The sequence below is a fragment of the Exophiala viscosa genome, assembly GCF_022695815.1.
Source record: "Exophiala viscosa unplaced genomic scaffold EDD37scaffold_2, whole genome shotgun sequence".
NCBI classification, from domain to species: Eukaryota; Fungi; Ascomycota; class Eurotiomycetes; order Chaetothyriales; family Herpotrichiellaceae; genus Exophiala; species Exophiala viscosa.
In genome coordinates, this window is record NW_026944354.1 from 3,871,515 (window position 1) to 3,894,663 (window position 23,149).

The following is a 23,149-nucleotide window of genomic DNA, read 5'->3' on the forward strand; positions in this document are numbered from 1 at the left end:
CTCCACTGTTGCAATGTTGTGGATGATGTCAATGCCTTAGACGCAGACTTTGGGCCTTATCGATAGCCCCCAACTCAAGGTCTTCCGCATATCGGCCCGCGTCAATCGTGATAAATATGACGGCGACGCTGCCCCCAATCCGACAGTGATGTTCTTACAAGCCAATTCCGCATGATCCTGCCCACCACAGGATTGACCTCCTGTCGCAGGAGAGACGGCACTCCGCGCGTGATCTAGCGTCGATGGGCACCGTGCTGCCACCTCAATAGAAAATGGCTGCGAACACTATGGGCCTGTATCATCTACCCAACGAAGTACGTTCTCTCGCACGCGACAGTGTGAGATGATGTTGACAATCTAGATATTTGTCTCTATCCTGTCAGCATTCGAGACACAGGATCTTCTCCCTCTAGTCGTCGTCTCCCGCCGTTTCCATTCCATCATCCTCCGCATCTTACACTTCCGACTCCTCCTGGCCGCGGCTTTACCTGATTACAAGCTTATCCTCGAAGCGTATCATCCTAGCAAGAGATACAGCGATCCGTATCTGTTCTGCACGTATCTTGGTACGGACGGACTGAGCTCCAAACATGAAGGCGAGGGAAGTCTGTACGAAGATTGTATAAGTGAGGAAGGTAGATTCGCAAAGCTTGGTGCTCTATACAGTCGGTTCAGGCCTGAAAGGCCGGGCGTGCAAGGCTCAATGCCCGCGCGTCGAATTGCCGGAGCTGTCGTCTCACAACAAGCGTCGTCCTCTACACCGACTCAGCCAATATATGCTGACGGAGGTGATGGAGGCTCTGCGAAAGTCCTTCACACTCTGAATCTCGACCCCGACGAGCTGTTTGGACAGTTCTGTGCATATGCAAGTCTTGTCAGGCTTGGGCCACGCCGAGGAGTGTTTCTGAGCAACGTCCATATTGTGCAATCCGGTCAGGGCGTTATGAGGGTATGGAAGCAATGGCTGCAAGATCGCGCCCAGGAACTCTGGCAACAAGAACAAGATCCGGGCTTCGAAATCGACCGAACCCCTACAATGAATCCTCCAATGATTGGGTTGGACAAGAACATCTTGTGGACCGACTACAGGAAGAATGTTGGGTTGCGTGTATCAATCCGGGACCGTGAAGGAAAATGTTATCGGAAAGACCCAAGCGAGTATGATGACCTGCCGATGAGCTTTTCGATAGAGATTCAAGGTATGACTGTCCATTGGTCAATATTTGCACGACTGATTGTCCTCCAGAGCTTGTGGTACGGACGACACACTTGATGCTTGCTGTGGAGGCATCCACACAAGATCAATCCAGTCGATCAGGTAAAGCTCTTATCTTTGGAAGTTTCGCTACTGCAGCCTCGCCTTCTGGGATGTGAAATATCATCATTCCGCTCACAGATATTCACTTGATTCGTGGAGGGAATGGATGGGTTTGACATCTTCATTGGCGTTCAGTCCGAAGACGAGGCTGACCCAGCCATAGGACAGGCGTTTATCTCGTGGGTACGAAGGTCATAGAGCCAGGAGTTAGAACGACTTTCCAGGGCCAAATACGATCTGAGCACTGTATAGGTATAGGCATACCATGTACAAAAGGGATGTTAGAGTGTGCAACGCAGCGTCGACTGCTGCAACACGCATGGTCATTCATGCTGGCCATATCGGCCACTATATATGTATAACGACATTGACGACCGATCTGCGACCTCTGATGATCCTTTCCCAAGCATGCTCTCAGCCGCACCTGCCCAATTCTTCTGTCCGATGGCTAAAATGTTCATAATCGCATATGTGATGTCGTCTCTTATCTCTGCATGTCACCATTGGCGGATGGTTTCTCATTTGCGATGGTGCAAAATCACCATTCTTCATCAATGATGTGCCGTGTACTCTTCAGGAAACCCTGCAGCAAGCGACCTGCGAGCCACATCTCTAGTTCCGGTCTCAGCTGTTGTTCGACTCTCCCACCAAAGCACCCTTCGTTCATTGTCCCCGAGCGAGGTCTCATCCACATTGGCCGATAACAGCTAGTATTCGTGCCTCGACCTACATGGCTCGGTACAGCACTGGTTGTTGATATAGTCCAAGACCTCACCGGTCAGTCTGGTCCTGGTCAAATGAGGCTCTTCACCTCCGCCTCCAGCCTGTGATTTGCGAGCATGACCGTCCCTGGGTCAGTCTTAAGACGAAGATGGCACAGACAATTAGGTCTGCTGCTGACACCATCTCCAGAGCGAATTTGCCTCATCAACGTTGCCTTCCATTTGCAGGACGGCCTTGAGCATGCAGAACGATTGGAACGATTTTGGATTTGATTCGCCCAGGACATGCCGTCGCCTCAGTACAACCTCTCGAAGCAGTTGCTCAGCTTGCTGAAGTTTCTTCCAGGCGGTCAGTCCTGGATCTTTTTGCGCAAATTGGTACAGCAGAAATGCATGCCGATGTTTCACCTCCCATACATACGGATGGTCCTCGGGGAAGTTCTGTCGCACCCTTGGCATGACAACGTCGACAATGATCTCTTCGGCTCTCTCAGCATCGTCACTATAGAAAGTGGCCCGCGCTAGGGTATCGTAGGTCATGATGGTCTCGATACGAGTTGCACCAAAATGTGCTTCGCATTCCGAAGCGAGTAGTGCCAATTCTTGTCTGGCAGGGTCAAAGTCCCTCGGCCTCCTATCGGTCTCTTTCAACGCGTTTTCCAGCATTGCCCATGCCAAATTGTACCTCGCTGACAGTGCTGGACCCTTGCTCATTGGGAATGCGCGTTGCACTTCGAGGTGAACTTGTCTGAGTAAATGAACATCGTGAATCTTTCCGGTGCTTTGGAGCATTGACATCTTGAAAGCAAATGTCCTCGCCAGAGGGGTCTCGCCACCAAGAGCCCCTTGTGTGACACTGTCACATTCAAGCAGCAGGTGCAACAACTTTTCCCTGTGGCCGAGGCACTGGAACAAAACCATCACCACACCAAGTGCTCCGAGGCATTCTTCACCTCCACCATTGTTAACATCAAGCATGTTCAAAAGGCTGAATTTTGCCGACGCCAGGTGGTAAGGTGCACTTTCCTGGCATCCGACGTCTTGCTGTCCGATACACATCAACCAGAATAGGCAGTTCATCACGAAGGCAGCCGGAAGACTTCCGTCATTCAGTTGACGGGCGTGAGTGTAGTCTGTGTAGTCTTCGAGTTGAGAAGGATCAAACCTCAATTCGCCTTCTTGGTTTATACTGACTGGCGTTGAAGAAAGAGCTGCATTTGTGAACTCTAAAGACCATCCAGAGATATTGTCATCGACCTGCTGGAACACGTCACCTTTTGAAAGGTTGAATGTCTGTGCTGACCGAAAGAAAGGGTTGTAGACGTCTGGCAATGCTGACCAAGCCTCTGGTCCTGCCGCTGAAACGGCCATTTGGATCGGAGCAGAGTCCAGGTCCATGTCATCAGCTTCGCACTTGGAACTCGAAAGAGATGACGGGGATACATTGTACAACAGATCGGATCGCTCTGGCAAGATCTGAGGACTCAACTGGAGAGGGGGCGTGGAATTCCTCGAGGCTGTTACCTCAGTGAGACCTACTTGAGGAGCCAGTGGACCAGAAGGACCTCCCGACTGACCAGTAGGCAGAACTTGTGGCAGGCTCGATGGCCTTTGCTCGGTTGAGGCTTCGGCGAGCTGGATATAATGTGGTGTTGGGGCGTTATCCGCTATCTGGGATAGCAGGTGGGCCTCGTCGTTCAGCTTGGGTTGTCTCTTGATATATCTCGTGATGTCACCTCTGGTTTTGCGATGGGAGGACCAGACAACAACTTCTGGTAATCCCGCTGCCTTCGCTCGATTCAGCAGCCTCAAGATATGGGCTGCGTCAACGGTGCCCAGGTGATGTTTGAAGCCCCAATCCTTGAGCTTCAAGTTATACTGCTTGATCCTGACTGGTGTGTTAGCGAGCAGGGATTAAACTTGACGATCAAAGGGTTGGTGGGCTTACGACTGAACAACGCCAAATGTGCTTGCGATCCGGGTTTTCACATCGTCTATTTGCAATCCCTGTCTGATGTATAGATCATTGATAAGCTTCTTGAATGGTTCCAGTTTTGATTGGACTCGTTTGTAACTTCTCCTAGTCACTGTAGGCAAGGGCCGCAGCTGAGAAGGACGAACAGTCTCGTAACCAGAGTCGATGAAAGTCGAACCGCAATCGGAGTAGACAGGATGGACACTGGACTGTCGATCTGAATTGCTTTCCCGAAGAGCGTCGCGGCTAGAAGTGGCGCCGGCGGCAGAATCAGGTTTGGGCTCCTTGTGCTTTTCTGGAAGCGCGACCGAGATTGCATCGAGACGATCACGAATATCTTGAAAGACATCACAGCTTGGAACCATATACACGTCCCCAAAGACATCTGTGCCAATCACATGTCCATAGAGCAAACAATTGCGGACGCCTGTGACCCAGGTCCCGCTGTCTCCTTTGGTCAGAACTTATCGACTTCATCAGCACGGTACCTGCAAGCATGAAGGTGGCTTACCTTGTCCGTCGGCCAAAGTAATGATGAACGTTTCGATCAAGCGTTCACCAGGTGCTAGTAGGACAAATGCAGGTTCTTTGCTGAGGACTCCTGTCAAGGGTTTGCGGCCATTTAAGAGGCACAATCTGTCTTCTTCCAATGCAGACATATTCTCCCTGCTAGCAAGACCTTGAACGGAAGCAACATTAGAGTGGCTTACGGTGGCGGCAGTGTCGTAGCTCTGGTAGAGGAGCTTGTCTGGCAGATATAGTGACTCGTCTTCGAGCTCTATCAGTGCCCAATCCAGATATGCGGTACTTTGGCCAGGTCGTTCGTAGAAGTTGAGGACCTTTCCGACTATCGACCAGCTTAGAACCTCAGATGGTGACGCTGAATCCGTGCCATCTTGACCTGCCTCTTCAACGGCCTTTCCTCTCTCAAATTCCTTATCTTGCTCGGTATCATCGAGATCAATCTCAAAGTCTTCCGATGCTACATCCGAGGCGTCACTGCCGTCAGAGAAGGCAGCTTCTTCAAAATCATCATCGACAGCATTGTAATACTCTGAAACGGTTTCTTCCGTGACCAAACTATTGAGGATGTGTCCCACAGTCATTGCGTACGACAAAGAGATTCCGTAACGATTGACGACCCTAATGACACCACCGATTGTGGCATATAGCTCTTGGTCGTCCTTGATGATCTTTATCGGCGTTCCACAAAGCGTCCCATACTCGCCAATGCGACTCCAATGCTCGCTCAAAACAGAATATTCCTTGTGGGAGACAGTTAGTGATAATGGTCTCTCGTCAACGATCACATCTAAGGACGGCAGATCTGGTTCGTCGGGTTGCATTTCTTCTTTCACTCGCTGTTGATTGAAGAATCGTCGCACTTCCTTCGCAAGCGCTGGGCTGCAAAGGACAACCATCCAAGGTTTCGCAGATTCCTCGTTAGTACCTAGGGACTTGAGGCGAATCGTGATGGAACGAGTGTCGAGCCTTTTCCGTCGCAAATGAAACAGCAGGGGCCCATTGAACAGTTCCTTCAGATCGAGGAATCGATCTCGGACCGCATCTGGTATTTTTTTGTCAAATGGACGCAATCTTGTCTTGCTCCTTGCGAAAACCTCCCCAATTAAGGACCCCGCTCCGAGGGTGCTGTTGCTCTCATTGCGATTTCCATGCTTGCTACTGCTAGCTGACGCATAGCCAGAATCCAGGCTGCCAGCCTGGTAAGGTTGATCTGGTCTGATGGCCATGGCGTGTGTACACGGTGGAGGTTTTCGAGCATGCAATGAGCCAGTCCTCAGACCAGCTTGAACTTCGCTTGACAAGGACTCAGGTATTCTTCTTGACTCGCACGCATGTGAGGAATTGCAGACCACTTCCGGCTTTCCTAAAGTGCTGCCTACATCGCCTTCGTACGCCCTTGGATCTGGAGATGGTAGTGAAAGGTCCATATGCTCAGGGTTTGGGTCGCCCATTTTATCATGACGCTGTGCAGATGTAAGTTCATAGTAGTCATAACGCAGTCGAGATCGCTGTCGCAGCCTCCATGTTCGCCGTTTCCTAAGGTGTCACACGGACGTGGCCTCTAGACCTGCAGCAACTATTAGCGATGGCGTCAGGCTCTGTCCTTCGAGTCATTGGGCCACCGGTTAGGCTGTTCGTATTTCATCTGCAGCACAGCCATGTTGAAAGACGCCCCGCGCCTCAGCCCAGCCGGTCCAGGTCAATCCATGGTGAACTAGGTCTTGCCTTCGTCTACTTGCATAGGCCACCGGAGCAAGATAGGATGGGAACTACCAGCTGGCTGAAAACTGCTCCGAATGTAAGTTGCATGTTGTTGACCTATAAACCTCAACGACGAAGCTGTTCCACTGTCAGCGACTCCCCGACCTTTTGAACCTGGCAGACCTTGGGGACTGGCCATGGCAGCCTCTAACTCGTCGATACTCACCCCGCCTACAGATGAAGACTTGACTCAACTCGCAGTGTGTCTCTGGGCATGGCAACTGTGCCGAAACTGTAAAGACCGACGCTCATGTTCTCGAAAGAGCTGCCCAAAACTTCGCATGAAGCATCTGGTTCCATTTTTCGACCACTATCGGGCATGGACTGGAATGTACGAAGCAGATACTGGGGGCATAGGCGGCGCTCTAACAACGCATAGAGATTTACTGACTATAATTACGACCCTGCAGCAAAACCCCGACATCCCTCGTGCTAAGCTCAAGGAAAGCATATTCTCCAATGGACCGGACCAGAGTATACCTCCCGTCGTGGGACAGAACCGAGCGTTAAACCTTGCTGTCCGTGTGTCTGCAATGATCAATTGCTCTGCACTGCACCAAGACCTTGGGACCCTGGAGCACGGCCTCTTTCGTTATCACTGGCGAGATGACCTGACCTACAGTCAATTCATATCGTTAGGATTTCCCCAGACTGACCACCCTAACGTTAATGGCAACGATTCTGGGAGAGCTTCCGACTTTAGGACAGAAATCACTGCAAGAAAGTTGAAGAAGCGCGCAAAATTGAGGTTTCAACCTACCGACGATCTAGGAAGCCACCTCCAATTCCACCGAAAGACCAAAACCGTGGATATATATCATCATACTACGTTCTTGAAAGAACAACTTCGACTCACCAGAGACGATGCGGTCAGCCATTTACTACCCCGTCAATTGGTGCTCGAAGCGCTAGACACGGTCCAAAAGGTCCTTTTCCCACTCGCTGACAGGAAATCGTATGACCTTCTACAGACACTTGTGTCGAGGTCCGGCTTCGATCCGGATTGCCTCCGCTTTGAATCCACATCGATCCGGAAACCCGAAGAAAAGGATATCACGTACCACTACTTCGGGGGTCGTCTCGCCGAGCTATATGAGGAATCGAAGAACCCAACTCCGCACTCATTGCTCGACAAGTGGCTCGATCGGAAAAGTGGTGCGAGGCACGTTATGTTCGCGACTTTGGTGGGAGTGTTGATAGCTATTGTGCTTGGAATTCTTTCCCTGGCCGTATCGATCTGCCAGGCTTATATTAGTTATCAGGCCTGGAAGCATCCTGTGCCGGCCCCTCAATGACCAAGAAGGAATTTTGTGGACATGAGAGACTTTCAGGACTGGACAGAAATCTATCAGCTGCATGAACAAGAGCGCTCTGATAACATCGTTCTGATCTTTGGAACAAGCTCCTCATTCACCATGATAGGTTAATTGTCCTTAGGGAGGCACAGAGATAACGATGTGTCGTAAATTCAACACAATGGAATGCACATTCTTCTGTGACGAGTTGCGAACTTCACAAATGCATCCTCATTCAGGCTGTAGGAGCGGGGCGACATGAAACAGACTTGCAAAAGTGGAACTAATAGTACATAAGAGGGAGGGAAGGAGGCAGTTCTGTTGGTCGAGAGTGGCAAATTCTGGGCGTGCTAGGTCATGGTAGGCAGTAGGCCATAAGGGCCGGACGCCTGGAGAAACGCCTCGCGCCGTCCAGTGTGCAGGGGGAGCAGGGACGACAGTTTGGCGGTGGTGGTCCTGGATTCGGGGGCTGTTAGGCTTGGAGTCCGGGGATGCAAGGTTTCAATTGCCAAGTCTAAAGAATAGTGGTAGGATTAGGTATGGCAGTCCGCATGATAGGTGCTATGGATGGAGCACCCCGTGAGCAGAATGGCGCGGGAGGAGTCTTTCTTGGGAATTGCGTGGGTTCCGTGCAAAAGTGCTGCACAAAGATTCCATTGATAAGACGACTTTACCATACCTATGCCCGGGACAAGGTTGGGATTCTCTTACCAATGCGACAACAGTGGGGACTGGTCTTCCAAATCCCCGGTGAGGTTGAATGAAAGCCCTTAGCAGGTAAGAGGCGTGTCTTCGAAAGTTCCGTAGATAGGACTTGGAATTCTGACATTACCCCAGACAGGGTTTCTCTGACATGTAAGTAAAATCGCGTGGTCTTCCAAAGTTCCAATTCATGAAGTGAGATGACGCCAGACGTCCACAAAAGGCGGCGAGGCGGCGAAGTTCTCAGGTTCGCATGGTCTCTTAGGGAAGTAACATAAAGTTGGCATTGCCGCCCGTGATTCCGGAAGGTGAGTGGGTACGTTGTAAACTTGTTGGTGAGCAGAAAGATTAATGTCCTCGGTTATGATCATGAGCATGTGCTTGCACCACCTCCGTTGCAAAACCACACGGAGGTGGTGCAAGTCTGATGCTCACGGAGAAGGATGGGGAGTAAAGAGTCTTTGGTGATGAGGCATAGCATAGAGACGACATCTCCACACCCCCAAGACTGACCGTCAGCTTGCACCATCTCCGTTCCATTTCTCTACGGAGATGGTGCAGGCTGGCTCCCAGACACGGACCAGGGGAGTGAGTTTGTTGCTGTAAGGTACAAGAAACAAAACCTCGGTTACCACAACTGAACATGAGGATGTGCTTGCACCATCTCTGTGTGGTTTTGCAACGGAGATGGTGCAAGCTACCCAAAGCTACAGCCTGGGGGAGTGAGTTTCTCGCTGGTGGAAAGCGGTAAGAGCAGGAACGGTCCACCGTATCTGGAGCATGTGCATTAGGCTGCACCACCTGCGTCTGAATTCTCTCGGAAATGGGGCATGCTGAGCATACCTCCAGGCACAGGCCGGATATACAGTCCGTAATATGGCAAACCCCTGGAAGTGGCATTCTTTTGGGCATAGAACTTGAGGTGGCCTCTGTGAGATCAATGGCAGCACTCGTAGACGGACGCAGTGATCGTGCGCTGAGACAAAGATACGGGGGCCAAAGAAACAACTGACCTTGGTGCCTTGGGCTTGCAAGCGGTGAGCATCTAGCCGCTGAATGAGTGCGCTTGGCCAGTCACAGGCCAGTCCTAGGCCCCTGTATGTCTTGGAGAGCCGCGTGTCTCCCCTCAAGTGCAAAGGCCAAGGCGCTTTGTGGTGAGTGCTTCTCAGGAATTTATTTGAACACGGAGACATGATGGAATGGAGACGAAGGGAATCTTTGTCAGAAAAGAGTGTGGTCATTTTGGAGGGAAGCTGGGAATATGAGCGAGGTATTTCTTGACTGTGAAACAGACGCGCTCGATGCGTCGCGAGTCGGACAGGCATGTGGCATCCCTACGATCCGGCCCCCCTAGGCTAGGAGTCACCTGTTGCCCTAAGCACTGCGGGGATGGTTCCGATGTTCTCGTCTGGGGGATTTTCTCGACTTTGAGGCGACAGATGAAGATTTCTTCTCACGTCTTCCAGTTCGTTGACAGAGACTATGGCGTCGTTTCACAAGGACATTCCAGTTCATGGCCATTCAGGCTCACCATGCTTCGGCTACGATGCTGAAGGATTCTCGACTTCCTTCTTCAAATCGACGAAGAACGCATCCCATCTTTCCAGCGTTGATTGTCGCATGCTCCATCCTGGTGCCATGAGAAAAGCCAATAGACCTGTAAAGTTCTCCAGCTGCACCACTCTGGTTCCTCCCGGGTGTTCGTTGCTGGACGAAAAATGAAATTCGTGCTTTCCAGAAAAGAGTACCGGTAGTGACCCTAGCCACTGAAATGTTTCCGAGGTGTTTTCCTGGCGGATGTTCAGATGACGACAGTCTTATCAATAGACAGCATTGGACGTACCACCACAAGCGGCTGAAAGGCCATCCCGCCGCCAATGTCGACTTTGAGGTAATCGTTGGGCTTCAAGTCGGCGGGCTGCTTGTCTGAGTCTATGGGCACAATGGTCCAATTTGTCCATTGGTTGTATCGAGAAAAGTCCATGAACTGTAGATGTTAAGCGAGTGGTGCTGTGTCATCAACGGATCACTTACGACCGATCGGACAGTATCTGGAGACGCCTGGATCTCGACCTGTGTGGATAGACTTTGAGATTGACCCATATTGCCGGATCGTTCAGACTTGTGGGGAGTATGCCTGCTAGATGTACTGTCGCTAGTAGTGGCGATAGAAATGATATCTAGAATGACCCGGCTACATGGGCACTGTAAGCATCATTTATCCGAAGTTCAGATTTCCACGTCACATGGAGATTTGAGATAGACTTTCGAACCGTGCCCAATATCGGATGCCAAACTCTGCTCCCGCATTCTTTGACTTTGGAGAAGAGCGTCAATCATGGGGGATCTGCTTCCACAAGCATTCCAGGACAGCCTACACTTCAACACCACTGCGAGCTCATACAATTCACACCGACTATTTGCGGCTTCTCCACCTCTTCAGTTGTTATACCCGCTTCAGCAGTTTGGTTGTCGTTCTTGAGATCGGGCTAGACCAATATCTGTGGAATTTCACGCTCGCGTTCTTCGAACAGTTCCCGCGGTCTGGACATCCTAGGTTTGCGGTATCGAGGTTACATCCAAGCTGCGTGTATACCACCCAGGATAAACGTCACCCACAGACATGGTTGCCGCGCGTCTCGTTCTTGGATCGCATGAGTGCAAAGGGTGAACTTTTGATCAGAACTGGTTGTGGAAGAATGAAGGTCGGAGACGTCCGAAGACAAAAATGCCTACGTATAGCCAAGCACTTGCCAGGTAGGTATGATGCATCCCGGACACTGCGTGCTGCCAACATCGCGCCAATCAGCCGTCTTCTTATGAGGGTAAGTTACCTGTACGGTATAGACGACTCCGTACCTATACCTCAGGCACTGTATTAGTACGAGTCCTCGCTGATCTAACAGTAAGCAGATTCAGGACTCCGTACAACAAAAGTGCCTGGCGCGCGCGAAAGAAAGGTCCAGATCCTCGTTGGCCAAGCAGATTGGCTTTGTACCTCGAAAATCAGGTTTTCAAACGTTCTGCTTACATGCCCGCACTTCCGAAGTATGGGGTTCTCGCTTCTGTGATGATGAGTTGCGTACGGAGTAGGTTGATCTATGACTGTAACTGACACGGCATGTTTGGGCCCAAATGCTAATCGCCTCGGTTCATCAACCTCGCTTGCTGACATTGCATCCAAGCACGCTGTTGATTATCCCTTGGTCCAGCCGCTTTGCATCATGGCCACAACAACGTTGGCGCATTAATCGGCTAGTCTCGAGGGTACTTTTGTCTACCGGGTAGCGAGATATTGTCCTCCTGTACTCCACCTGGTAGTGATAGTCCTCTTCTACCAAAATGTGAGTGTCACACTCTCTTGATCAACCACTGATATGAGCATGTGCCACGCGTACTCTCTCCGAAAGGCCCTTTTGGTTGGAATGTTTGTCATTTACCGCCAATATCGTTATCTGCAGGTAGATTGGCCACGAACAAAGGTGCCGGTCATGGCACGATACGTGAAGCAAATCCCAGGTAGGTATACAAAAAGATCATTCCCTGCCGGCTTACATGTTCTTCCTATTCACCTCCCTACCGAGTGATCACGAGGACCTGGATAGCAGCTCTCGTGGAAGGAGCAGACTGACAGAACAAACATATAACATTCTGCCTCAATCAGTTGTCGTCCGGAGTGGGGGCAGTTGCTTGCCTTTCTCACCAAGGACTCTTACGAAGCAACCTGTCATCCAGGCTTACCTTGCCCGACGTCCCGGATAGTCCTGCCCACCAAGAACCGGACACCACAACGCAGAAAGCCGCCTGGAACGGAGCAAGAACATCTGAACCTCGAGGGACGCACCTTCCTCAAGATGCCTTCATCCACCGCCAGTGTCAAGAGCGGTAGCACAAGCGGCCGACCCAACCATGGGTACCTATCATCGCCGCCAGTGGGACGCCACTATCACCAGAAAGCCCCAGCCATGGATCGATGGCTGGCCGAGACGCCAAAGGACGAACCCTGGAACCACGTCTCGCGAATGTACGTGGCGTCATCCAAGAAGAGCGCAATGAAACTTTGAGATGTCACGGCGAAACTAGCACCACCCGACCCCAGACCCAGGCACAATATGTTGAGACAAGCACGTTACGGAAGGGTGACCTGCACGTTGTATCAATATGAACATGAATGCGGAAGCCTGGAGATGGAGACCCGGGAATGGATCAACCCAGCACCGATACAGGAGACACGAAACACACGACGTACGTGGATCGGAGGACGAAGATGATGAACAGTGGTCCCACAGAACGATTGTTACCCTGAAGTTAGTATGGCGCATTTAGATAGTGGTCGGTAGACTTTACCATTTCCACTTTGGATAGTCTGAGAGCCTGATATATCTTGTTCACGCCCTTCTATCTACGCAAAGCCTTGTCATGCGAGAGCCAATAGGCTGACCCCATTACTTCTCTCGGTGACTCCCTTTTCTTTGTGCTATCTGTTCTCGGTCTATTATTTCCAACAATCATATATGTATCCAAGATCAAGACGCCATTATAGCGGCGTTGTCCCTGTCTCGATACCATAGGACAGCGTGCGCATGGTTGTTTCGACCTAGGCATCCACTTGCAGTGTGTACACAACAGTTCCAACCAACAAGCCTGTAACTCAAACTCCAAGTAGCGCCTCGCTTGCAGTAAATAAACATTTCATTGCATGTTCGTTTCGTTTGTGTATCTTCGCAACTTCCCTGCAGGGAGTATAAGTTGACAGCCGTCAAAGGGTCCCTGAAGCCTTGTGAGACGAAGCATTTTGACTCCAGTGCCCTTCAAGGGCTGTTCCACGTCCTGGCACTCAGCCGTCGTAAACCAGTCTGCGTCATCTCGTGAAGACTGTAATGGAGTCTTTTATTTCGCGGGACCCCTCCGCTTCAACTCCATACTGGCTGACGTAGCCCATATCAGGTCGTATGCGTTGTGGTTCTTGAGGCCCCAAACTTGCTTCTTTTGCAACGCACGCTGCCCGCATGTGGAGACTGCCACGGGTCTCCAAGACGATGCATACCAGCGGCGAACCTGGCGCATCACCGTTTTTCAGGGGGCTCATAACCGTGACGGCCTGGTCGTCCGACGGTGTGTTCTGTATCCCATCTAACAAGGCAATGCAAAGCCATGCCGTTTTAAACGATTGTCAGGGCACCGTTTCGTGAACTTTTGTCTCACCCACTCGTGCTCGACGTATTCTTATGATGAATCTCCTGCTGCTCAGCATGCAACTCACTCGGGCTGGGACTTGGAGCCCTGACACTCCTCGGAGAGTCATATATCGACCCACAATACCTTTTGCGAATCGCCTCTTCGCAGATCAGCTCTTGATCATACCGGGGAATGACCCGACGCATAGCATCCAGCCAGTCACCCGTAGCTTTCGGCGTCAAATGGCACATCTGCGTATACTCCCAGTACTCGGGATACCACCCCGAGGACTCCCATCCTATCAAGGCGACTATCCTCCCCGCATCATTCACTAGGATGTTCTTCGGGCAGAGATTGGCATGAGTGAACTTCAATTCGTACGGGTTTTGCGGCGCATGAACGAGCTGGACTTCCTTCTCGGCAAATTCGTGCACCGAGTGTCCACGCCTCTCGAAGTCCTGGAATGCTTCGATCGAGAAGAACGGGCCTACCCTGCCGGACCCGAATCGGTGGTCGAGTGCAGCGCCCAGAGTCGCATCTCCAACCACACACTGTTTGGGAGGTTGCATTTCCCTCAATTGCCCTACAGACCGAGCCAGATCTGACACGACCTTGTGCTTCTGGTTGGCAGACATTCCAGGCCATACTTGATCCAGAGGATTTCCTGGGTGCGCCTCATACTCGGCTAGTTTGCCCTCGGGTCTGTTGTACACGGCCAATACCTTGTACGAAGGTATCGATGTGTGCAGGTCGATCAACTTGAGGGCCTGGTACTCGGTGCTGACGCAGTGAGTCTTCAGGATCCTCGTGTTGCTCAATCGCAGCACATTCTCCCCCGTAGCTGGGTCCGTCTCTTTCTTGCCAAAATGCATGCGCCATTTCAGACCGAATGGGATCTGGTCGTATTCGTCTGGTGGCTCGGCATCGTCATTACCTCCGAAACATAATGGCATGACTGCTGGGGAGTGAGAGAGCGAGAGACCGCCTCGTTCGCATCGGTGTGCGGTGTACGACTCGCAGATTTAGCCGGGGACACGGCGTGTGACCCTGGCCAAAGAGGCCTCGTTGGTAGGGGAAATGTGACGACGGCCAGGGCCTACGTCCGCTGACTCTTTGATCTTTGACGAGGGTCTGGAGAGAGGCAGGCAAATGCAGTATGGGTGCGGGACAGCGCTGAGCAGGCATTGCGATTCATGATCACTCCAAGAGGCTTACATTGGAATGGATCAAGGGTCGAAGCGGTAAAAAGAGAAGCTGTAGTCAAGGTCAAAGTCAAGAAGCAATCGATGGGGGACTGTAGTACCACCCATGGCGGGCATCAATGCATGCAGCAGTTGCTAATCGAGACCCTCTTTTAGGTACCTACTACTTATTGCTGTGGGCCGACGTTGGAAGTCTTTCCCGCACCTGTAGATCGGGTCCGTGTCTCCAATTGACTTGATAACGACGCCAGTTGACTAAACCTTTTATGCTTCGGGTGTGTGAGCGCCCGAGGTAAGTACGTTCTATGACGATTATGTCCAGTGTTCTGAACGGCAGCACTTATTTGATAAGTCCATGGTTGACGCTACAATCGAGATATGATTGTCTCATTGTCATCCGTCAAGGGCGTCCGGGGACTTCAGCTGGCTCACCGAAATTGGAGAATCGGGATGAGGCTGAGACACCAAGCGGATCGGCGTCGATCAAATGTATTGTGCAACTTATGTTCACCAGCGCTTCGTAAGCTAATAGTAGCCGTTCGATGCTTTTCGTGGCTCAATGACTTAAATGCCCCCCCATCAACGATGACCATGAGTTGGTAGACAGTCGGGTGCTCAAAGTGTCTGAACCCATTCGGATTCATTCTGCGGCACCAGAGGTTTACGACCCAACACCGGCAAGCCTCTTGACTTGAGCTCCCGCTCAATGACTTTCCACCTGCCTGTCTCCTTCTCTTTATCAACGGGCGTTTCGCGCCTCGAAAGGACCATCACGTTGGGACCGAGGGGCTTTCTTCTTGGCTTGCTGGCCTCCATTTGTCTTGCAACTGCAGCGAGATCAAGAGCTTTTTGCTGTTTCGCGATCAAAACGTCCGCAGTCTTGACTGGTTTGGGTTTCGCAGACTCGGTAAGGAGACTGACAAATTCGGCCACTGTTTTGTTGTTGCGAATCACAGTGTTCAGAATCGGATCCGGTACTCGGTGGTGTGAGAGTTGAGAAAATTGCTTCAGAATCTAGTGCGGGCTGTGTCAGTAATACATCTGAAGTAGAACGACCGGATCTTACCGTGAATGTGATAGGCCTGTTAAAGTCGAACCTAGCGTCGGACAACTGCTGGATGGCTTCTGGCGAGACTTGCTTTGACCGCCACACTACACGCTGGCTCAATATGCCTGTGGGATCTTCCAAGTGCGACAACATGCCAGACGGTGTAAGGGCAATTTTCAATGTATCTATCCTGGTGGGAACACCTTTGACACTCGTTGGCACACGGGCTGCCTGTTTGGCTGCAAGAGTCTCGACAATTGCGACATATAGATGCTTCAGGAATTCTGTTCGGTCTGAGACCGGCGAAACGGATTGTGAAAGCCATCTGCACGCTGTTAGATTTCATGACATGTTCCTGTACACAAACAGACTTACGGGTCGAATTTATCCTGGGGTCGTGCAGGGAGATCCTTCCAGTGTCCCTTGTGTCCTACGTGTTCGAGACCTTCCCAACTCCGCGCCTCGTTGTATGGTTCCATTTCCACCAGTGGTGCTTCTTCGCCCAGAAACTCGCGAGGTTGAATGTTATCTTGCCCGGCGCGGCTAGCATAGGAAGCGGTGTGCTGCGGCAAACCCGTATTACGCAACTTTCTCCGTAGGGAAGGGGAGGTAGTGACACTCGAAACTTCGCGAATCTGCTTCGGTCGGCTCTGTAGATGGTTTCTGCATGTTCGACAGATATAATTTGGTGTGACAACTTTCGAAAAGACGCTATGGACGGATCGTGAGGTAAACGAGGGTGTGGCCATGGTGAATTTGAAGCCCAGCTGCACCTGAGGCACTTTCTCTGGTGACTTGCGGCGTGGGCGTATCTATGTTGATGGCTGAAAGACTCAACTGCAGATGCGAAAGTTGTTTCGGAGCTCGATTGACCTTCAACGTGCCAAGAAATCCAATTCAGCCTTGTCACGTGATTGAGTTTTCATCTCAGCCTTGTGCCAACTGGCATCTCTGGCCCTCATTTTATGCCCTTCTCCACGAAAGACTTCATCGGCAAAAAGACCAAAAGCTTTTTCACAATTCTAAACATTCCCCCCCTTTCCTCGAAAATCAAAGCCTTTCTTCTTCTTTCGGGAAGCAGTTCTTGGTGTTCTACAAATACGACTTCTATAGGTACACGCCTTTACCCGAAGCACCGGCATGCGTGATTTGGGAGCAGAATCTGTTCATTCTCCTAATTCGATAAAATTACAGCTTCCATCTCGCTCCTCCGTCTCTCAACATGCCAACGGTAGCCTCGAGTCTGACCCAAAGTACAGCTAGAGTTGCAGATGCAAGTAACACGCCTACGAAAATGGTGGCACTTTGGTAGGGTGCCGGTCCTCCACCGTGATGTGAGCTTCTAATGAGTGCACCAGCCACAGGCGTTCCGAGCATTGTGGCCAAGCCTCGTACCATGTATAAAACGCCGTTCACAGAAGCAAAGTTCTGAACTCCAAACAGCTCAATCAGAGAAGTTGGGAACAGTGAGACATATGCCGACGCGAAGATTCCATACAGCACGGTAAAGGCGATGAAGAGGTTGCGGCCGTCAGCCTGGGTCGAAGAGAACGAAGATGGTACCCAGAGGCCGAGTGCAGCGACTGCTGAAAACGCTGTAGTGAGAAATAGTGCATTGAGACGGCCGACCCTGTCTGCTGCATGGCCAATGACGATCTTGCCGATGGCATTTGCAGCATTGGACAGCGCAATGAAATTCGATGCGGTGGCCGAGGAGTAGCCCAGAGTTCTTGCGTACGAGGCAAAGAAGAAGACTGGGGTATAGTATGCGGCAGACTGTAGCGCCGCGCCGAGTGCTTGGGCGCCGAACTTGCGGGACCGAGCGATGCGATAGTCGACCAAGGGTACCTTGAACAGTCCGACTACCCCCGGCGGATGCCGTGCTTCGGCGTTGATCCGACGTTGTGCCACAGGTTCCCAGCGCATGACAGATCCGGCGGCTGTGACGAGCACGAAGGCGACAGCTCCAGAAATGCGTAGGGAGTTCCGAAAGCCAGTTCTGGTGATGATTGCGTGAAGAAGTGGTGCCCAGACGACGCCTCCGATGCCGGTGCCTGAAAGAATTATGCCCATGGCAAGGCCTCGCCTAGCGGTGAACCATGTCGGTGCCACGGTGACGGCAGGCATGTAGGCTAGACAGGTCCCTATACCGCAGAGTAGACCCTGCGTGAGTTCAAACTGCCACATGCGCTGACAAAAGGAGGCCATGAGCAAAGACAAGGAGAAGATGACACCACCAGCCCAGATGACGTATTGGGGAGGGAAGCGTTTGGTCCACGCAGTCGCATATGGAGCGCCGATGGTCATGAGTGAGATCGCAAGCGTGCCTATGAGATCGATCATGGCTGGCGACGAGCCGTAGAATGGAGATGACGAGTCGTGAGACAGGGTTTCATAGACATCTTGGTAGACGCCGAAGGCAAAGCCGATCCCGCATACTGTAAAGACCAGCGTCGTCGATGCGATTATGATCAAGACGTGTTGTCTAGCGTAGACAATTAGCTTTGGAATTGGGAGAAGGACCTGCAAATGTACCTATTGGTTGCGACCGCTGGTTGTGACACTACTGGAGAATCTTCACGGTCGAGCTCGATATGAGGCGCCTCACTGCTTGCTGGGATTGTCGCTAGAGAGGCCATGTTGGCGGCGTGAATTCGAGATTGAGGACTTGTGCATACTAGGTCAGCATTGAACGCAGATATTTATGGATCTGGACTTCCATTTATATGGTGTTCGGAAAGGTCGGACCATTCCCTTCATGTCATGCACAAGGCGTATGCACTCAAGGTTTGACTTGTCAAGGTTTACAAGCTCGGACCCAATGCGAGTGACCCAAAAAAAGAAAGAGGAGTCAAGGCGAGTTACGCACCGAGAAAAGGCTCCGACTTCGCAACACCACCACAGCCTCGGTCATACAACAGCAGCTTCGACAAACGTTGTCTCTCTACAAAGGATATGGTCTGTCTGCATGCTATTCAATGTGATATGAGTGATTTTGAAGTACCCGTACCCTTGTGGAAAGAATAATCCTAGCAGCTCGGTGCCATGGCCCCTGAACTCCCGAACCCAGTCGAAGCCTCTACTCACGTCCTAGCCCTCCTGGACCGTCTACACAGACAATCCGAGCACCAAGAATCAACCTTTGACTTCTCTGCGTACACTCCCGACACATTCCGCAGCGCCGTCGAGGACAAATTCATTGCCCTCGACCAAGACAAATGTCATGCAGTCTACCAGCTCTGCCGGGCCACCAACGCCAAGAACATCGTCGAAGCCGGCACCTCTTTCGGCGTGAGCACAATGTACTTGGGGCTTGCCGTCACACGCAACGTACATGCTACGGGTGGACCAGGAGTGGTCATTGGCACGGAACATGAGCCCTCGAAAGCCGAACAGGCTCGTGCATACTGGGCCGAAGCAGGGGACGAGGTCTCTCGACACATTGATCTCCGAGTCGGCGACCTAAGGGAAACTCTCAAGACGAATCTCCCCCAGATAGATCTTCTGTTACTTGATAGTAAGTAGGCCGAATAGTCTTGGGTTGTGTTGGGCTGACAGGCATTCATCAAGTTTGGACACCGATGGCTCTCCCGGCGCTGCAACTGGTCCAGCCAAGACTTCGGTACGGCGCTGTGGTGATCGTCGACAACACCATCGGAGCTGCTAAGGGATATAGAGATCTTCTCGCACACATGAGGGCGCCTGGTAGTGGCTTTATCAACTTGACACTGCCTTACAATAAAGGTCTAGAGATGAGTGTGTATGTTCCAACCCAACAGTAGGGTGTTGGGCGGGACATGAATACCAACCCCAGCAGGCTGAAGCTTTCCATGATGTGACGGTTGGGCTGCAAACTTTCATGCATTGCTTTTATCGAGAAGTCAGAAAGGAGACAGTAAGGACAGGCAATCTCTGTGCAGGTCGGAAGAGCACATGCGATCCTAACAATACTAAGCGGCTATCTTCTCCGGCCTGGCATGTTTGCTGCCGGATCCAGTCCTTCTGCATTACTGGTGGCAGATCTAACCAATACTGTCTGTGTTCCTACAATGCGCGTCGTAGGACAGATTAAAGAAGTCGTCGAATTCAATCGTACTTGCCAGAGCGTTAGTCTTCTCGGCAGCATCACCATCAAAACACATGTTTTCTGCTTGGTCTGACCTAGGTGTACCGCCAAGGGGCGTGGAGTCTGTGATGGCCTCGAAGGCGTCTCCCAAATCCGGTAGGCTCCAATCATCCGAAACGCATGTACACATGCTGTGGGTGGGGTTTCCCGTGGGAGAGCCTAGTGATGTTGGCAGCTCGTTTTCTTCAGGGTACTGCCCCTGTGCCAAGGCCAGCTGCACAATGACCATGATTCGGAGGAAGAATTGAGGCATGCATGTGAGTATATTGGCTCCGTCCATGCTGGTGGGAACCGATTCGCCGAGGCCGCGATCGTGCGATGACTGCGAGAAGAGCGTGTCGTCTCGTGTATCGAGGTAGGTGACCACTTGACGGATATGGCTCAGGACTCGATCGACTCCCTCGTATCGTTCTTTGAGGATGTTGAGGGCGGTCAAATAGACGCTCAAACGTTTGCGGGAACTGGCTGAATGCCCCTGCCGGTTCAGCTTCACATTCGAAATATGCCAGACCAGGGGCATGGCGATGTATGCAACACTAGGATCCGTCAGCCAGCACATCACCTTTAGCGCGACTCAACACTTACATGGTAACAGGCATGAATTGTAGCAGATTATGTTCCGCGATCTGCTGCAGATTCGCGTCGATGCCGTGTATGGCAGCTTCCACTTCCCTATGGCCATGAGAGAACTTCACATGTACTGCGCAGCCGTGTGTGCTCGAAACATAATTTGCGTGGTTCCATAGTCCTATTTTGGCCGAGCTAGAATGGGAGCTTAGCTTGATGCCGAGATCTGATACAAACGGCTTACTGGTAGTAGACGTAGATGACGTTGTTGTGCAACGTGACAGCATCGTCGGCAAGGCCATCCATATGGCAGCTGGCTTTCGCTTCTGTGAACCAGTGATCGAGCTGTTCTGAACATGCCTGTACTCTACTTAGAGTTGTCTCCACCTCCGCAGATATAGGTCCTGTGCAATGCAGTGGCAGGATTTTGAGGGTTTGCCTCAGCGAGGCGGCCAGATCACAAAGCGAAGTGAAGGACTTCATCAGATTTGATATCGTGCTGGATTCATACACCATCGAATCCTTTGTTGTTGCGTGAAGAAGTCTGTCTTCGACACCAAAGAGGACATCCTCATCCCCGTCAATCTGCATGGGTCTGCTTAGTCCGAGTGCCAGGATTCTGTCTCGAAGCAGGCAGCAACACCAGAGCCGCTTTAATTGAGTCCGGCGTTCGATGGAAGTCGTTTTAAGGCCTTCACTTTGATGAGCATCAGCTAGTTTGGCTAGACAGATGGCATTGCTCAGCCAGTGACTGTTCACTTTTGCATCAGAGGCAGAGACATAGTAGGTAAGCAGAAGGGCGCCCTGAGCACTAGATAGGGTATCTCTGTTCGAATCTATATGGAACAGGGCCTGCAAGGACATATGAGTCATGCCCAAACGGTTTGTATGATTCTACTTACCTTGGCACGACGGTAAAATGTTGCACGGGCAGTTTGGAAACTGCTGAAGCCAAGTCGATCGATCGTTGAGAACGGAACAAACTGTGACATTAGCAGAGGTTGCCAAGGACGATCTGAAACGTACTTACAGTGCATGCAGCAAAAAGCATTGCTTGGAAGACAAAGATGGAGAAGGTCTTTCTAGATGACGCTAAAGGCCTTGTGTAGGCTCGCCAGAAATCGCCTTCATCCAAGATGGGTTGATGTGGATGGACATAACGAAAGTATGCCTTGACGAACTCGTCCAGCGAAGGTCTTGACGGTAGTCGGTAACACCCCAGTCTTTCCAAGTAGTGCAAATCTTCCAACAGGATTTGATGAATCGCATCTGCCGAGATGAATGGGTAATACGAGTAGATGACTTCCGTCCCACAAGATGCTTGGTAGACACTTGAACTCGAGGACGCGTGATGTGTCTTTGCAGGATCGAATGACCCGACAATCCGCGAGATGATTGGAGTGGATTCCCCCTCCAGGAGTACAGTGCCTCGAGGTTCCTCGGGGACCTTATAATCAGGCAGCTCGAGGCTGGAGGAGTAAGAATCTTTGCGTGGTTGTTCGGATCTGGGATGTACACTGCAACTAGATAGGTCCACTGTCTGTTGATCGGCATCTCTGTATCAGGTACCGTACATCAGTCACGCTTCGAAGAATCGTCCATCGGACGTACTCACATTTTCCTCGCTCTGGTCTTGAGGGTACAATTTTTGTGATCCAATCTACAGTTGGTGCAAGGGACACCGTTCTGCGAAGCATCGCATCGGACCTTTCGTGCTCGGCACGTAAGGCAGGCAATTCGAGCGCGTTGTATCCGAGGCATGCTACCTGACCGTCTCCCGGAGGGAGCTGTTCGTCGCTATAGCCAAGTGCGACCTCCCTGGGTAGGGCTTAGCGCGAGCAGAAAGGACGCGGCACCGGCCCAAATACTGGAGGGATATCGGCGATGACGACGACTACAACGACGAGAAGGAGAAGCCAAACTCCGCTCTCGTAGTTGCGAAAAGGAGACAAGCCGGCCTGTCTAGGCCCTCCAGGTTTACTTCTTGCACGCCAAGAAGGACTTGCGGATAGTCAGCCGACACATATATCACCTCTCTGGTCATGGAATTGGCACATGGAGGCTAAGTAGCTGCCAGTAGCATCAAGATCTTGGGAAGCTGACCACACTGACAAATCGCCTAGACCACGGCTTCTCCATCTCTGTGCAAGTGCACTTGCACTGATACCCGAGAAGGCAACCTGGGCATCAGGGAGTCGGTGATCGGTCTCGACGCGCATTTGGCTTCTCAATGTGTCTGGCTTTGGTCCTATCATAATTTTTTCTTGCAACGGAGCTGCTGCAGGGAAAGCCATCAGACTTCCTAAACCTGCTGAGAGTATGAGACTAGCAAGGGAGGAGGCCCCACGTTTGCTGGACGCCGGCATTTTTCGGCATTTTTCGGTTCCAGTTGGCGTGAGGAACCGCATCCGCACTTTCCCCAGGATGACCTGGGGAGGACCATCTTTCGAGATGTCGACCTTTAAAGTCTCTTAAAGCGTAGCGAACGATGATTCAGTTTGTTCCAAATTCGTGATGTGGGGGAATGCCGACAGAGGTTTCCCGGATGGCCTTCAGTCAGTTTCCATTCTTGATTCTGAAGACTGGACATTGACGAGTCCCTTCCATACTAGCATCCATTCCGCGTGAAGCCAAAATAAGGTCAGACGCTTTATCACCCCATTGTTACGATTAGTGTGTAGTAGTCGCCTGATGCTTGGGGTGCGGGGTTGAACCTTACTAACAAACAGC

At 51.5% G+C, this 23,149-nt stretch overlaps 11 protein-coding genes across 11 annotated transcripts; 3 read left to right on the forward strand and 8 right to left on the reverse strand.

Annotated features, from left to right (window-relative positions):
• The first annotated feature begins 48 nt into the window (after positions 1 to 48).
• On the forward strand, positions 49 to 1,713 carry EDD37DRAFT_624119 (uncharacterized protein). Its single transcript, XM_062816147.1, has 2 exons — positions 49 to 314; positions 362 to 1,713. Exons 1-2 carry the CDS (start codon positions 273 to 275, stop codon positions 1,271 to 1,273), a joined length of 954 nt encoding a protein of 317 aa, XP_062673947.1. The 5' UTR covers positions 49 to 272; the 3' UTR covers positions 1,274 to 1,713.
• A 399-nt stretch (positions 1,714 to 2,112) lies between these two features.
• Positions 2,113 to 6,214, reverse strand: EDD37DRAFT_290503 (uncharacterized protein). Its single transcript, XM_062811127.1, has 3 exons — positions 4,527 to 6,214; positions 3,989 to 4,478; positions 2,113 to 3,928 (listed from the first exon to the last, which is right to left on the reverse strand). The coding sequence occupies exons 1-3, from the start codon at positions 5,989 to 5,991 to the stop codon at positions 2,203 to 2,205; spliced, it is 3,681 nt and encodes a 1,226-aa protein (XP_062673948.1). The 5' UTR covers positions 5,992 to 6,214; the 3' UTR covers positions 2,113 to 2,202.
• Positions 5,900 to 7,855, forward strand: EDD37DRAFT_624124 (uncharacterized protein). Its single transcript, XM_062816148.1, has 2 exons — positions 5,900 to 6,379; positions 6,468 to 7,855. The coding sequence occupies exons 1-2, from the start codon at positions 6,126 to 6,128 to the stop codon at positions 7,594 to 7,596; spliced, it is 1,383 nt and encodes a 460-aa protein (XP_062673949.1). The 5' UTR covers positions 5,900 to 6,125; the 3' UTR covers positions 7,597 to 7,855.
• A 985-nt stretch (positions 7,856 to 8,840) lies between these two features.
• EDD37DRAFT_290521 (uncharacterized protein) lies at positions 8,841 to 9,861 on the reverse strand. Its single transcript, XM_062811128.1, has one exon. The coding sequence runs from the start codon at positions 9,621 to 9,623 to the stop codon at positions 9,006 to 9,008; it is 618 nt and encodes a 205-aa protein (XP_062673950.1). The 5' UTR covers positions 9,624 to 9,861; the 3' UTR covers positions 8,841 to 9,005.
• On the reverse strand, positions 9,732 to 10,493 carry EDD37DRAFT_290526 (uncharacterized protein). The gene is made up of 3 exons (XM_062811129.1): positions 10,333 to 10,493; positions 10,142 to 10,285; positions 9,732 to 10,088 (listed from the first exon to the last, which is right to left on the reverse strand). The coding sequence occupies exons 1-3, from the start codon at positions 10,399 to 10,401 to the stop codon at positions 9,840 to 9,842; spliced, it is 462 nt and encodes a 153-aa protein (XP_062673951.1). The 5' UTR covers positions 10,402 to 10,493; the 3' UTR covers positions 9,732 to 9,839.
• Positions 10,494 to 13,499: 3,006 nt separating this feature from the next.
• Positions 13,500 to 14,429, reverse strand: EDD37DRAFT_606845 (uncharacterized protein; the record flags this gene model as incomplete). The annotated part of the gene is made up of 1 exon (XM_062814927.1): positions 13,500 to 14,429. One exon carries the CDS (start codon positions 14,427 to 14,429, stop codon positions 13,500 to 13,502), a length of 930 nt encoding a protein of 309 aa, XP_062673952.1.
• An 858-nt stretch (positions 14,430 to 15,287) lies between these two features.
• EDD37DRAFT_290918 (uncharacterized protein) lies at positions 15,288 to 16,566 on the reverse strand. The gene is made up of 3 exons (XM_062811134.1): positions 16,102 to 16,566; positions 15,745 to 16,051; positions 15,288 to 15,692 (listed from the first exon to the last, which is right to left on the reverse strand). Exons 1-3 carry the CDS (start codon positions 16,473 to 16,475, stop codon positions 15,294 to 15,296), a joined length of 1,080 nt encoding a protein of 359 aa, XP_062673953.1. The 5' UTR covers positions 16,476 to 16,566; the 3' UTR covers positions 15,288 to 15,293.
• EDD37DRAFT_624133 (major facilitator superfamily domain-containing protein) lies at positions 16,563 to 18,542 on the reverse strand. Its single transcript, XM_062816149.1, has 2 exons — positions 18,262 to 18,542; positions 16,563 to 18,211 (listed from the first exon to the last, which is right to left on the reverse strand). Exons 1-2 carry the CDS (start codon positions 18,363 to 18,365, stop codon positions 16,915 to 16,917), a joined length of 1,401 nt encoding a protein of 466 aa, XP_062673954.1. The 5' UTR covers positions 18,366 to 18,542; the 3' UTR covers positions 16,563 to 16,914.
• Positions 18,543 to 18,771: 229 nt separating this feature from the next.
• Positions 18,772 to 19,508, forward strand: EDD37DRAFT_647725 (putative O-methyltransferase; the record flags this gene model as incomplete). The annotated part of the gene is made up of 2 exons (XM_062817918.1): positions 18,772 to 19,243; positions 19,297 to 19,508. 2 exons carry the CDS (start codon positions 18,772 to 18,774, stop codon positions 19,506 to 19,508), a joined length of 684 nt encoding a protein of 227 aa, XP_062673955.1.
• EDD37DRAFT_678151 (fungal-specific transcription factor domain-containing protein) lies at positions 19,500 to 21,973 on the reverse strand (the record flags this gene model as incomplete). The annotated part of the gene is made up of 6 exons (XM_062819635.1): positions 19,500 to 20,388; positions 20,438 to 20,614; positions 20,664 to 21,271; positions 21,322 to 21,402; positions 21,450 to 21,888; positions 21,936 to 21,973. The coding sequence occupies 6 exons, from the start codon at positions 21,971 to 21,973 to the stop codon at positions 19,749 to 19,751; spliced, it is 1,983 nt and encodes a 660-aa protein (XP_062673956.1). The 3' UTR covers positions 19,500 to 19,748.
• Positions 21,974 to 22,140: 167 nt separating this feature from the next.
• EDD37DRAFT_292148 (uncharacterized protein) lies at positions 22,141 to 23,119 on the reverse strand. Its single transcript, XM_062811137.1, has 2 exons — positions 22,475 to 23,119; positions 22,141 to 22,420 (listed from the first exon to the last, which is right to left on the reverse strand). Exons 1-2 carry the CDS (start codon positions 22,825 to 22,827, stop codon positions 22,249 to 22,251), a joined length of 525 nt encoding a protein of 174 aa, XP_062673957.1. The 5' UTR covers positions 22,828 to 23,119; the 3' UTR covers positions 22,141 to 22,248.
• Positions 23,120 to 23,149: the final 30 nt, after the last annotated feature.

Coding starts and splice junctions, on each gene's coding strand:
- EDD37DRAFT_624124 (XM_062816148.1), top strand. CDS start 6,126: ATGGCGTCAGGCTCTGTCCTTCGAGTCATTGGGCCACCGGTTAGGCTG. Junction 6,380..6,467: donor TATAAACCTCAACGACGAAG/CTGTTCCACTGT, acceptor GTCGATACTCAC/CCCGCCTACAGATGAAGACT.
- EDD37DRAFT_292148 (XM_062811137.1), bottom strand. CDS start 22,827: ATGCGGTTCCTCACGCCAACTGGAACCGAAAAATGCCGAAAAATGCCG. Junction 22,421..22,474: donor GGCAGCTACTTAGCCTCCAT/GTGCCAATTCCA, acceptor ACTATCCGCAAG/TCCTTCTTGGCGTGCAAGAA.
- EDD37DRAFT_290918 (XM_062811134.1), bottom strand. CDS start 16,475: ATGGCCACACCCTCGTTTACCTCACGATCCGTCCATAGCGTCTTTTCG. Junction 16,052..16,101: donor CCCCAGGATAAATTCGACCC/GTAAGTCTGTTT, acceptor AACAGCGTGCAG/ATGGCTTTCACAATCCGTTT. Junction 15,693..15,744: donor ACAGGCCTATCACATTCACG/GTAAGATCCGGT, acceptor AGCCCGCACTAG/ATTCTGAAGCAATTTTCTCA.
- EDD37DRAFT_290526 (XM_062811129.1), bottom strand. CDS start 10,401: ATGGGTCAATCTCAAAGTCTATCCACACAGGTCGAGATCCAGGCGTCT. Junction 10,286..10,332: donor CAGATACTGTCCGATCGGTC/GTAAGTGATCCG, acceptor TAACATCTACAG/TTCATGGACTTTTCTCGATA. Junction 10,089..10,141: donor CCTTTCAGCCGCTTGTGGTG/GTACGTCCAATG, acceptor AACATCCGCCAG/GAAAACACCTCGGAAACATT.
- EDD37DRAFT_290521 (XM_062811128.1), bottom strand. CDS start 9,623: ATGCCTGTCCGACTCGCGACGCATCGAGCGCGTCTGTTTCACAGTCAA.
- EDD37DRAFT_624133 (XM_062816149.1), bottom strand. CDS start 18,365: ATGGCCTCTCTAGCGACAATCCCAGCAAGCAGTGAGGCGCCTCATATC. Junction 18,212..18,261: donor CCAGCGGTCGCAACCAATAG/GTACATTTGCAG, acceptor TGTCTACGCTAG/ACAACACGTCTTGATCATAA.
- EDD37DRAFT_624119 (XM_062816147.1), top strand. CDS start 273: ATGGCTGCGAACACTATGGGCCTGTATCATCTACCCAACGAA. Junction 315..361: donor TGTATCATCTACCCAACGAA/GTACGTTCTCTC, acceptor TTGACAATCTAG/ATATTTGTCTCTATCCTGTC.
- EDD37DRAFT_290503 (XM_062811127.1), bottom strand. CDS start 5,991: ATGGGCGACCCAAACCCTGAGCATATGGACCTTTCACTACCATCTCCA. Junction 4,479..4,526: donor TACTTTGGCCGACGGACAAG/GTAAGCCACCTT, acceptor GAAGTCGATAAG/TTCTGACCAAAGGAGACAGC. Junction 3,929..3,988: donor ACATTTGGCGTTGTTCAGTC/GTAAGCCCACCA, acceptor CACACCAGTCAG/GATCAAGCAGTATAACTTGA.